This window comes from Rhea pennata, chromosome 29 (assembly GCF_028389875.1).
Source record: "Rhea pennata isolate bPtePen1 chromosome 29, bPtePen1.pri, whole genome shotgun sequence".
Taxonomy (NCBI): domain Eukaryota; kingdom Metazoa; phylum Chordata; class Aves; order Rheiformes; family Rheidae; genus Rhea; species Rhea pennata.
In genome coordinates, this window is record NC_084691.1 from 5135512 (window position 1) to 5147639 (window position 12128).

Consider the following 12128-nt stretch of genomic DNA (forward strand, 5'->3'; position numbering starts at 1 on the left):
ACCTTGCTAGATAAGGAGATGCTTGCCACATGCAGCGCCAAGCCTGACCTCTGTACGCTGTATGCTGCAATACGTCTCTCCAAGGAGAGCATAAACTTATTTAGGGCAAACTCCACCAGTGGGGCTCCCTGGGTTTAGATGAAGGTGACAGACTGGTCTAAATAATTATCTAAAATGGGACTATGCCTGGACAAAGTGCTCAGTGGGACGTGCTGCTGGGTGCGCTCTACAGTGGGCCGTCACTTCACCTGCCACCCCAGTGCAGAGTGGCTTGTGGAGCTGTGTGCAACACCGTCCCCCTATCTGCTCCCCTGATGGGCAGGCGAGGCATAAACAGCCACTTTCTGCCCAAAAAATGTGATTTTATCATCCTGCTCACGTGCTGCTGTTGACTCAGTAGAAATATTTTGGTGGCTCCAGCAAGAGCTAGGGAGACTTTGTGTGCATGTGTTTGTGTGTGTGTGTTCAGCTCCTGGGAACCTGTTGCATCTCAATAAGTTTTATCTGAAGCCTTGCTATGCAAGACAAGATTGAGTGGTAGATGGCTTGCAGGTGAGTTTGGCAGAGCAACCTGGAGGTACTAGAACGTCTGTGGAGGCTTTGGGTGTTCCCACCAGGTGGATGGGGCTTGCTGAGCTCATACTCTTTCCTTTGGGGTGACAGTTCTGCATTTTTCTGTCTTTGTAGGTCCTCAGAGCAAGGTGTCACGATGCCAGCCCAATGAGCACAACTGCCTGGGCACAGAGCTCTGCATACACATGAGCAAACTCTGCAATGGGCTTCACGACTGCTTCGATGGCTCGGACGAGGGGCCACACTGTCGGGGTAGGTGTCTGGAGAAAAGCAAGAATCTGTTGTCCACTGAGTCTCTGTGGACGAGGAGGATTTGTGTGGGGGGCTGGGCTGTGTCACAAAGTTCTCCCTCGACTCCTTTCCTTCCTCAGCCACGGTAAGAATCACAAGGCTCTTCCCCATATCTGGTTATGTGGGGCGAGTCCTCGTGTGCAAACCTGTGTGTGTCGCACTGATACTTTAACTGCTTTGCACTGGTGCCAGCGTGTTTGTGCATCTCTGCTGAAGGAAGGTGGTTTGGGCAAGTAAAATGTCCATCATCCTTGAGCCAACAGGCCATTAAAAAGTTGCATCGTCTCCTGGGTTAAAAGCTTGGTGGGTTTGGATTCTGGTTCAGGTAAGAGAAGCCAGTATTTCCCCCCCCCCCCCCCCCTTAGGAGCTCTGGCCGCACTTCTGGCCTGTCCCTCATTGCTAATCCTGCTGGGAACCTCTCCTTCAATCACTGTGCATCGGCTTCCTGGCATGCAGATTAGTTGCTCAGAAACGTGTGTCCTGGGTTGACCCCTAGAGCTGAGTCCCTGCTTGGGGCGAGCGACATGCTCTTCTCGCCTCTCTTCTCCTGCCATGCTGAATTTCCCGATAGCTTGAACCCGAATCCAGGCTTGGGATGCCCTGTCCAGAGCAGCTCCCTCTGCTCTGCTACTGGAACCTGCTGCTTCCTGGCTGGGGTGGGCGCTTCTGCCCACTGGTGGCTGGGCAGCATGTGACCTGCACATGGGAAGAGAAGGTTAGGTCCAGGCATGCCCCTTCTTGGGGCAGCTGCTGTCTGCAGGCTTGGGCATGTTGCAGACTTAAGTCCTTGCTAGCTTTCATGTGGATGCCAAGGTCTCCATGCCCACGGGCCAGAGAAGGGGGAGCTGGAGGGCACCACCCCAGGGAGGCATTTCCTTGCCTCCACACCTCCCTCCACCTCTGCCTGAGGCTTAGGGAGACGGCTCTTAATCGGGCTCGGAGCAGGATTATCCAGGCTCTAAAGGCCCTAATCAGACAAAGGACAACGTGAGAAACATGTGCCTATTGCTTATTGTTTTTCGGCTCTGAGTGCTGCATGCATCCAGCAAAGACTGTTCTTGTGGAGACTTCATGGTCTGAGTGAGTGGTTGAGGGCGGGTGGCGATTGCGCAGGAAGCTGAGTGGTGTGAAAGGGATGGAGCAGCCCCACGTGTCCTGTTTGCCCTGTGCTGTCCAGGGCGCTTGTCCCTGAGCAGGTCTCCAGCAGCACCAGCCCCATGCATGTCGAGATGCGAGTTGGGGAAGTTCCAAGTGTCTCACAAGCCTGCAGGATGGGCAAGGGGCTGGCAGGAGTGGCAGATGTATCCTGGAGCTGCCTCTGCTTAATGCTGTCTGACAGCCCGCGTTACATGTCCTCTGGCTGGGCATGCTGGGCATGTCTCCTACAGCGTACCAGCTAACGAGCCAGTGCTCAGCCTCTCTGGAGAGCAGAGGTAGAGTCAGCACTATCGAGGTAACAGAAAAGTTGGGAGTCTTTGCTGAAACTCCTTCTGTTGCCTTCCCTGCCCTCTTCCCACAAGACCATACATCCTTGAGGATTTTCCTTCTTTCTGGGATATGCACAATGCTTTAGCAAAGAGATAAGAATCTGAAGTGAATATCTGGGTCTTCCAAAGCTGATGAACTTTGTAAACAAGTCAGTTGGGCCCTGCCTGGCTTGTTAAACTGTTATACATGCAAGAAGTAGGATTTTCAGTCAGGCTTTTCAGCTCTCCATATACAGATTTGGTAGAGGGGGAAGATTGTGCTTCCCTCTCGGAAATTGGCAGCAAGCAAAGTGCCACCCTGCAAAGTGCCACCCTGCAGTGTGCTGGTGAAAGGCAGACAGCAGATGCACGAGAAGCCCAGGCAGTTGAAGCGCTGTGTGAAGACTCCTGTGCCGAGGCTGAGCCATGCCCCGGTGCCACTAGCTTTGCAGGGGACATGGAACCAAGTCTGGCTGGTGGGCACACAGTGGGGGCCAGCAGCCGCCCTGCAGAACAGCAGCTCCCTTTCACACCGGGGAGCCTGGCAGCTTGTGCAACTTTCTGCCTGGCTTTGAGCATGGTTTTAGGAAGAGGAAGAGATTGGGGGGGGGGGGGAGAGAAGAAAGAGAAGGGTTTTGCAGGGGAGAAGAAAATGGGCTAGGTGGCGAGGAAGGTCTGTGGGGCTGCACTGCACAAGTGCCAGCGGCAGCAGGGTGTCACCAGGCTCAGATGCCAGGTGATCCCAGCGTGGATCATGTCTGCGGCCGGAGAGGGCCGGCTGCTTTGGCACTCCATGTCCTGCAGGGAGACCCGCGAGTGGAGGCTCGCCAGCCCCGGCCTCTGCCAGCAGCCTCCCGCGGGTGCCTGGTGGGCTCTGAGGGGGGCAAGGCCCCGCACTGTTGGCCTGGAGCAGCTGGCCGCTCGCCTGTCACAGTGCGCCTGCGTGGGATTTTTCCCCTCTGCAAGCAGATTTGCTGGACCCGAGTTTGTCGCCTTCCGCACGCTGAGCTCTGAAGTGAGCGGGCTGGGCAGATGGAGGAGAGGAGGAGAGAAAATAAAACCCAACAAAAAACAAAACCCCTCTAACAAAGAGGCCTTTGTCGGTGACGTACATCGCTTTGGCACAAGGAGCATCCCCCCTGCCACAAAAGCCCAGGCGCAGCCCTGCGCCTCTTAATTGGGCTGCAGCCACCTCTCCGGGCCAGCCAGGATGACCGTTCTTCTGCCCAAAGGCTTTGAGGGTCCCCCGTCCCCCCTCTGCAATACCAGATAAACCTGAGCACTCACAGTCCCTTCTGCCACGCTCCCCCCCCAGCAGCCTAACGAGGCCTGTTGCTAAATGACCTTGATGAAGTTGGGGAGGCTGTTGTGTGTTGGCAGAGTAAGGGAACCGGTGCCCATCGAGGCGCCCAAGCAGCTCCAGCTGCCTCTGCGCAGTGGTGGTGCTGGGCGGGTGGCGGCTCTGCCAGAGTTTATTAAGCTAATGGAAGTTAAACCATGGGAAGCTGCAAGCCGGGTGGCCATGTCCCACCTGCAGGCATGGATCCCTGGGCCTCCTGCCCTTGGCACTCAGGGGTGGCACTGCCTTTTGGAGTAGGGACAAAGGCAATTTAAAGAGCTTGGGGATCTCTAGTACTGGAGTCCCCTTCTCGTGCCTGTGCCCTAACTTCTCTCTGCTGGGGAGCTGAGCTGTGGCAGCCAGGCCCTCTGCAGATGTGATTAGAGAGAGGTCGCTGCAAGGAGGAAGGAGGACATGGCAGCTGAGCTCACCTCAGTGTGTCCATGGTCTCCTAGGGAGGTCTTGTCCACTCCTGAGATGCACCAGACTTCCAGCCCAGAACCTAGTCCCTCCCTGCTCTCCTGCACAAGGCTGCTGGGATTTCAACTGGCTCTGGTGTGCAATGGACTCCCGTTGGGAAATGACAAAAAATCAGTAGTTTTGGAGAACAGTTTGGGACTATGCTAATCCCATCTTCTTTTGGGAGCAGTGGCATATTTATTGTGGCCTCCCCATCCCTCCGTCTGTTGAAAATCTCTTTCCAAAGCCATGAATGGGAATTCCTCCCCAACCCATCCAAGAATGAGGGTGTCATGGGGGTGGAACAGCTTGGAGACCCCAGCAGAGCTTGGCAGGGGTGTCACCCTCGTCCAGTGTCACCATGTGTGTCCGTCTCTACTGTGGATAGCTCTGTCTGCTTGTGCACTAGTGACATTGTGTCTCCTTTCACCCCTGTCTCTGCAGAGCAGTTAGCAAACTGCACGGCCCTGGCCTGCCAGCACCACTGCGTGCCGACGCTGAGTGGACCTGCCTGCTACTGCAACAACTCCTTCCAGCTGGCCGAGGACAGGAGGAGCTGCAAAGGTTGGTATGGGGGCAAGGGTAGGTGCATTGCTGGCAAGGCACTTGTAGCTCTTCTGGGCCATTGCCAATGCTGCTGTCTCAGCAGCGATAGTGGGGGCTTGGCAATGTGGATTCGGGGCCCCTTAAGGGATCTAGCGTTCCTTGATCTGTGGAGGTGGATACAAGGGATTGGCAGGTGATGGGACTCTGACCTTCCAGTTGTGGTGCCGTTAGGTGAGTGCAGTCCTTGAAAGTCCTGCAAAATATTGGGAGTGAGTAAGGAGGTGGCTTTGTCTTTGCATACAGTGGCAAAGGGACCATCACTGGGCTTGTACATACTCCTACTGTCCGTGCTGCAAAAACAACACTGGAAAATAGGAGAGGGGTCAGAAAGGAGTGATGAAATTGATGCAGTGTCTTGAAAGAGGTCTTCAAGTGAGAGATTTCAGAAGGTCAGCCTCTTTCATTTACCTGAGAAGAGGTGAGAGGGGACTTTATCAGCTTTTACATGCACCTCTGGGGGTAACAGCTTTCTGATGGAGCAGCTCTTTCATCTAGCAGAATAAAAAGCAGCATGCAAGCCAGGGGTTTGGAAGCTGAAGATTACAGAAATTCAGACTAGAAATGTAGATGCAGGTTTTCCAAAGTGGGGGAAGGGGCAGTGAATAATTAGGCCTTCAGATGGCTCAGTTGAGAAGAAGGTATTTTCCTTCCTTTCTGTTGATGCTTGAGCAGAAAGCTGAGGGCTGCCTACAGGTGTTGCAGAGTAATGGTCTCCATATGTTCTTCTGGAGGTCATTGTATTGTCACCGTGGCTTCTGAGGGTCTCTGAATGTGTCTGGAGAACTCATCTTTCCATGCAGCTCTGCCCTGGAAAACAGGGGTAGTCTTTATTCTCTCACAACTCAGTTAAGGAGAGAGGTACTTGCTGCTCCAAGTTTTGTTTTCTTGCCTTTTTCAGACTTTGACGAATGCACAGTCTATGGGACCTGCAGCCAGACATGCACCAACACGGAGGGTTCCTACACATGCAGCTGTGTTGAAGGGTACCTCTTGCAGCCTGATAACAGATCCTGCAAAGCCAAGAATGGTAAATTCTTTGACTACAGAAATGTTACTTCTGGGCAGCTCCAGAAAATGTCACCTTCTGCTGTCTTCTGCCCTGCCTCCCAACTCTTCATTTTAAGGCAGTCTCCCAAGTGCTGCTTGGGCTACCATGTTCTTTTGTGTGTGTTGGGCTGTATAGCACCACCTTGTTTTTGCAAGAGCAGAAGGGCTAGGCTGTAGGCTGGTGAGGCATTGCAGCTGCGAGCTTTAGCTGCCCTATCATGACCACCCTTCTTCCCTCTCTTTCCCTCTCAGAGCCAGTGGATCGTCCTCCTGTGCTGCTCATTGCCAACTCCCAGAACATCCTGGCCACCTACCTGAGTGGAGCCCCTGTGCCCAACATCACCCCCACCAGTGCCAAGCAAACCACAGCCATGGACTTCAACTACATTGAAGACACAGTGTGCTGGGTTCACGTGGGAGACAGTGCCTCCCAGACCATCCTCAAGTGTGCCAAGATCCCCAACCTCAAAGGCTTTGTGGAAGAACGCTCCATCAACATCTCCCTCAGCCTACACCGTGAGTGCCTGCTCCTCTTCGAAGCTCTGCCCTTGCTCCCCCAGTCCCATACCTCTTTTGGCAGCTGAGCTGGAGGTGGCTGAAGCAGGACTGTGTTTTGGTGGGAGGTAGTTTTCCATGGAGACAGGTACCTAGAGCTTCAGCACAGACTTTTCTTCCTTGTTCTAGTTGCAGATTTTGGCTTTCCTTTTCCATCCCTCTTCTTATTATTTCTAGTAAGTCTTGTGGTTTCTTTAGGTGTGTGTTTGAGGAAAAATGATACAGTGAGGAGCAGAGATAATACCTGTGTGGTGGGGTGGGGGAGAACTCTTGTCGTTGTTTTCTTTTGATTTTAGCCCTGTGTTCCTCTTGCTGAAATAGGCTTTGGTTCTCCGCCCATAAGAAGGGATTGAGAACAAAATCTCAACCAAAAAGTGCCTCCCCTCAGGAGGCTGAATGAGTCACTGGCAGTAAGTAGCAGATGGTGGTTTCATTCTGTTTGTGTCTCCCTGGCTGTAACAAGTGTGGTTACAGCATAGTCTCCTGTTTGGGCTTGCTGGTCCCAGTTCAGCACTCAGAAAAGAGAAAGAAAATTATTTGCTGGGGTTTCAGAGTGCTTTGATTCAGGCCTTTGCTGGGAAATGTGCAGGAGAAGACTTAATGCATGAATAGCTATGTGTTGCTCTCTTGAGAACCTCTGCCTGTTAAAGGACCAAAGCAGAAAGCCATGGGCTTGAGGGCTTCTGCGCTCTAGGGTATGCACCATGCAGAACAGATAGGATGAGAAAAGAAGCTATGATCTCAGAGGGGAGGTGGTTCAGCAGCCCTCAGTTTCCCTGGTGTCTTCCTCTTGTTGTCTTTCTGCCTGTTGAAATGAGGAGTGCTTTCAGATGGAGACCATCTTTTGCTTTGTGCAGTGCCTCACGCTATAGGAATCCCCCTTTTCGTGGATATGAGGGTGTATTTGTGCAGTGAACAGTATTTAACATAGCAAGCGAGATGAATGTGTACGAATTGATCTTTGCAAATGAATAAAAATCCTTAGTGCATTATTGAGGTAAGGACATGCAAGTGGGAGTGCCTCTGGAGAAGGCACAGTAACCTGGCTGTGAAGGGGAAAAGCAGCTGAAATCCTGACTGAAGCATAGAGCACGAGCAAAGAGGCCAACGGAGACCTTCTGAACCTTCCCGCCCTGCAGATCTGGACAGGCAGGGGTTCAGCAAGCTCCAGTTGCAGTGCAGTGCTAAGGGTGTGTGCAGTTCGGTTAATTTAAGCTTGCACTGTGTATTTTTAGGGCAGTATGTATTTTTAGGGAGAGGCCTCACTGCTCTTGGAGGCGATAGCCTGAAATTAGTCAGGACAAGGCTAGGCTCTGCTTTCTGTTTTTCCCTCTTGATGGTTTAAGAAGCTCTGGTTTTACATGTTCTTTCTTTTTGCCTCCTGTTTTAAGGCATCCTCAAGTTTAGTTTGAAGGCCTTCGGTCTCCTGCTGTGGTCTGATGGCAGCATTCTGGTCAACATGCCTCTTCCACTCAAGCTCCATCTTAACGCTTTAATTTCCTGCAACTGTGAGTTGCAACCATGGCCCTAGTTGGTGGATCGCATGTGATTCATGAGCCGCGGGTAGGCAACCACTGGGTCCAGGGAAAAGATGGTCTAAGGCTGTGGCCCACCTCCATTTTGTATTGCCTCTGTTCAATTTGCTGTTCTGCTGTAGACTCCCTGGGTGATCCAGGTTGGATCCCTGGGGGAAGAGCTTACATCACCAAGGTAAATAAACACTTGATGAAGCTCTCCACAGACTTGATGTGATAACCTGACAAGGGTGAGCCAGGTGCCTCCACTGTCCTGCCCATGGGAAGAGCTGAGCAGCTTCTCCCTGGGAGGGTTGCTGCCATCTGTCTCAGCTCGAGCTGTGCCAGGACACCCTCTATGGGGGAATGTGGGCAGGAGGCCTGCTGTTATCTCAGAGCTCCCAAACAGCCCATATTGGGTGCAGTCTTGTGGGAAACTGTTATTATGCTCCCGTCCCGGTAAAAGCAGGAGCAGTAACTTTCCCCGCAGCCTCCACAGCATCCCCAGCACCTCTCCCTTTCATTCGGGGAGTTCCCCAACTCAGCTGAGTTTCAGATGGGAGGTTTTGGGTGTTTCTAAAGTTAATCTGTGTGCATTTCTTTAGCAGTCTGATTTGTCCAGGTCTCCACACTGCAAATATCCATTGTTTTGAGACTTTGTTGGGTGCTTTTACTTGGCGTTAGACTATGCAAGGTTAAAGGTGTTAAAGGTTCTGGCAGCTGTAGATATTGTAATTGTGCTCTTGAATCAAGGTGGCTTCACTGCAGCTTGCTTTGAGGTTTACCCACGTTGTCCTCAGAGGCAGCTGTTGAAGCTGAGACACCTCCCTTGGCTGTTGAGATGTTTCTGTGTCCTGGAATGGCTCAATGAATCCCTCCTGATGGTTCAGTTCTGGCTTCAGTTCCCTCTCAATTGTTGTTCAGTGAGATGGTGATTGCTCCTTTGAGCACTCTGCTTCTGTGATTCCCTTACCCTGGAAACCAGGAAGTCCTTGGCAGATCAGAGGTGAGACTGAGACTCAGGAGAGATCACTTTGACCAAGAACATGCAGCGGTTGGGTGACAGCGCAGGATTAGGACCCAGAGTGCTAACTGTGCTGCCCCTCCCTGACACTCAAATGAGATCTTCTGCCTGGCAGGCTTTTTGGGGCAATTTTCTCAGCTGTTCTAGCTCTAGAAGTTAATCTTTTGAGACATGACCTTATAATTATGGTCAAGTGGGGAAGGGAGCTCATAACAGGACTGTGTTCAAGTCCAAACAAGAAAAGGTGCCTTGCACGGCTGGGCTTCTTGATCTGTTGTGACAGCTCAGGGTGGGAAGAATTCAGCTTATCTGGATTGGAAAATGCCTGTCTTTATCCTGGGATGAAGGGAGCGGTCCTGTTTGCAGAGGAAAAGCGCGCCAGCGGCTCCTCTGCGCTGTCCCATTGCTGCTGGATGTGTGCAAACAGCTACCATCTCATCTGCTTTGCCTTGAGCAGAAATCCTGGATCTAGAGAGAGTGGGTCTCGAGGATGGGGCTGGAGGGAGAGAGAATAAGCAAGAAACGGGACACTTTGGTTCTAAGTTTTGGCTTTGACTCCTGGACTTGTTGTGTGGTTGTGTCATTTGCTGTCTTCGCTGCCCTCCCAGCTGTGGACTGTGCTGCGGTGGATGTGGGCTGCCTGGAAAGACCTGTGTATTGTCTAGAAATATTGCACTAGCAATAAAAACCCAAAGCACCTTGGGAAAAGCAAGGATGCCACTTCTGTGCATCTCCCAGGAGATCTTCCCTCTTGCTCAAGGGAGCGTTTGATGTATGACCTCCATTAACTTCCCTGATAACCTCTGAATGCCAGGAAGGTGCAGACAGGGCATCCGGCAGTGACTGGAGCTGCTGGCTCCGTCTTTCCTGCAGACACGGTGGCAAAGAGCTACGACGAGAGTGGCTAGGCGGTGGCTGCTATGTGTCATTTGTTACGGTCTGCAGTGAAGAAAGGCTAGAAGCGGGGCTGCCCCAAGCTGGTTTGAGGGTTACTTTTTTAATGTTGTTTCTGAAGGAGATGATCCTTTGGATCATCACAGAACACAGTCACACTGTGTTTCTGCTGATGTGAGACCCTGGGAAGCTGTGTTCCTCCTTGGTTGCAAGTGCACAGCCAAAGCGGTTTGCTTAGAGTGCCGAGGTGAGAGCGGGGATTTCCTGGAGGTTGCACAGCAGTGGAAGGCTTGTTTTCCAGGCAGTTGCGAGGTGCCAACACACAGAGCCCTGAGAACGTGCTATGAGTATCACAAGGTGTGCCTGGCCCCTGAGAGCTGCTGGTGCTGGGGCTGTCAGCACTACCAGCAGGCTTCTAATGGGGTATGGTCTGGGGCTTCTAACCTGCAGGGAAAAGCTGTCAAAGAACAAGGTTTGTTCATAAATGCAAACAAGTTTGAGAAATTTTTTCTCCAACCTTGGGTCTGATACTGGGGATTCTGATGAGGAGATAATGTCATTCCTCTGCTTCTGTCTTTCAGGACAGTACGAGAGACCTGTGAATCCAGTTAGTGGTTTCTTTCTTTATTTGCATCTTTATGGCAGTTATCTCTGAACAGCAGGAGCCAGGTTTCCCTGGTGCCTGCTGCCAATGTGGCTGGAGTTGGCATCTGATGGGGAAAGACTTATGCTCAAGGGTTGAAAATTGCCAGCTCACAGCTGTCACCAGCAGGTCTGGGATGGTGACATCTCACAGTCCAGTCCGATAGGAACGGTGCTTTCATGCCTTCCCCCCCCCCCCCCCCCCCCCCCCCCGTCTTCATTCCTGCAGAGAGATTAGTGTCACTTGTGCTATGGGAGAGGTGTTAAATGAATGCTATTAGCAGAGCTTGGCAAGACCTGCTGCACTCTGAAGCTCTGCCGTTCCCCTGTTCCTTGCACTGCTGAAACCTTTATTTCACCAGAAGCCTTGGGAAAAGATCTGCTTGTTCATGATTACTGTGCTTTGGCTCCTAAATTTGCCCTGCCCCTTGGACACTTCTCACAAGCACTGATTTTCTCAGTGGATCTGAGCTGGCCTGTTCGCTACCCTCAGTCTTATTCCAGGGACATGCTCTAAAAGTCATAGGCTGGAGAAGTCTTACACCGCTTTATCTTCCAGAACAAGGTTTTGCATTTTTAATGACTGAATTGTTTTTCTTTGCTATCAGTCAAAGCCACTGAGCGACTGGGAAGCCCTGGGGACCTTCCCTGTGTAGACTTGCGCAGGACCTGTTGGGCTGGGTGGCATTGCCAGTGCTGGTCAGAGGCAATCCATGTCGAGTGTTTAAGAAGCAGCAAAACCCAGCTGCAGGTGAGATGTAGGAAATGTGTGGCTCCTCCTTGCAGGCTGGAGTTTGGCCAGGCAGGGCCTTCCCAGCCCTTCTTCCCCAGGTTTCTCCTGCTGTCAGAGCCTGTTGGCTTAGTGACCTTCTCCAGTCTCCCAAGCTCTCCTTGGGTGGTCCCATGAGGGTCTTGCTGGTGCCCCAGGTCCTTGTCCAGGCATGCTTCTGCATCAGCTGCTGCGCTGCTGAGATTCCATCCCCAAAGTCACCACAGGAGTGTTGAGGATCAGCAACAAATTGCTGTGGCCGAGCAGAGGCTTTTGCTCCCTCTTCTCTCTCTGCGTTTGCAGCATGTGCCAGGGGTTGTTCCTCTCCACTTCCCTCTCCCAGTTTCGTCTGAACCAGGGACAGGGTATGAGTCACTTGTGCTTGCACAACTGCTGCACCACTCAGATGGATTTATCCTTCCTGTGAATATGAAACTGCAAAAAAAAAAAAAAAAAAAAAAAAAGGAACTTGTTTCTTCTTTCCTCCCTTTCCATTTTCTCTCTCTTTTTTCTCTCTTTCTTCTGCTGTGTGTGAAAATTCCAGTTCTGTTTCTAATCAGGGAAAATCCTGGCAGGCATCGAATATCTGCTCACATTTGAGGACAAAAAGGAGTGTGTGTGTGTGTGTGTGTGTGTGTGTGTGTGTACGCAGGGGAAGAACTGCTTTCCACAGCTTGGAGAGGTTTTCCTCCTCCATTTAAACAGTCAGGCCAGTGTCTAGTCTGGCTGTTGATTTTTCTGGAGTTGAGCTCACCGCCTAAGATGGAGCAGCATGGAATGAGTTAGCCCATGCAACCTGCTTGTTCCCTCCTCACCTCCCAGCTTAGGAGCATTTCCTGAAATGGCAGGTCCTGGAGGGGCTGTGCATGTGCAGATGCGGCTCAGATCTGCAGAGTGGTGTTGCCACTTCTGTCTCAGCTCCGCAGTGCTCTGAGGTAGAGGAAGCAT

General features: G+C 51.9%; 1 protein-coding gene across 3 annotated transcripts in view; it reads left to right on the forward strand.

Annotated features, from left to right (window-relative positions):
• The window catches only part of LRP1 (LDL receptor related protein 1), a 98394-nt gene that overhangs the window by 25825 nt on the left and 60441 nt on the right, over nt 1-12128 (forward strand). For all 3 annotated transcript variants that reach the window (XM_062597463.1, XM_062597464.1, XM_062597465.1), the window contains exons 3-6: nt 688-825; nt 4574-4693; nt 5634-5762; nt 6035-6298. In XM_062597463.1, coding sequence (XP_062453447.1) covers nt 688-825; nt 4574-4693; nt 5634-5762; nt 6035-6298 — 651 coding nt within the window. The remainder of the gene's footprint in view (nt 1-687; nt 826-4573; nt 4694-5633; nt 5763-6034; nt 6299-12128) is intronic.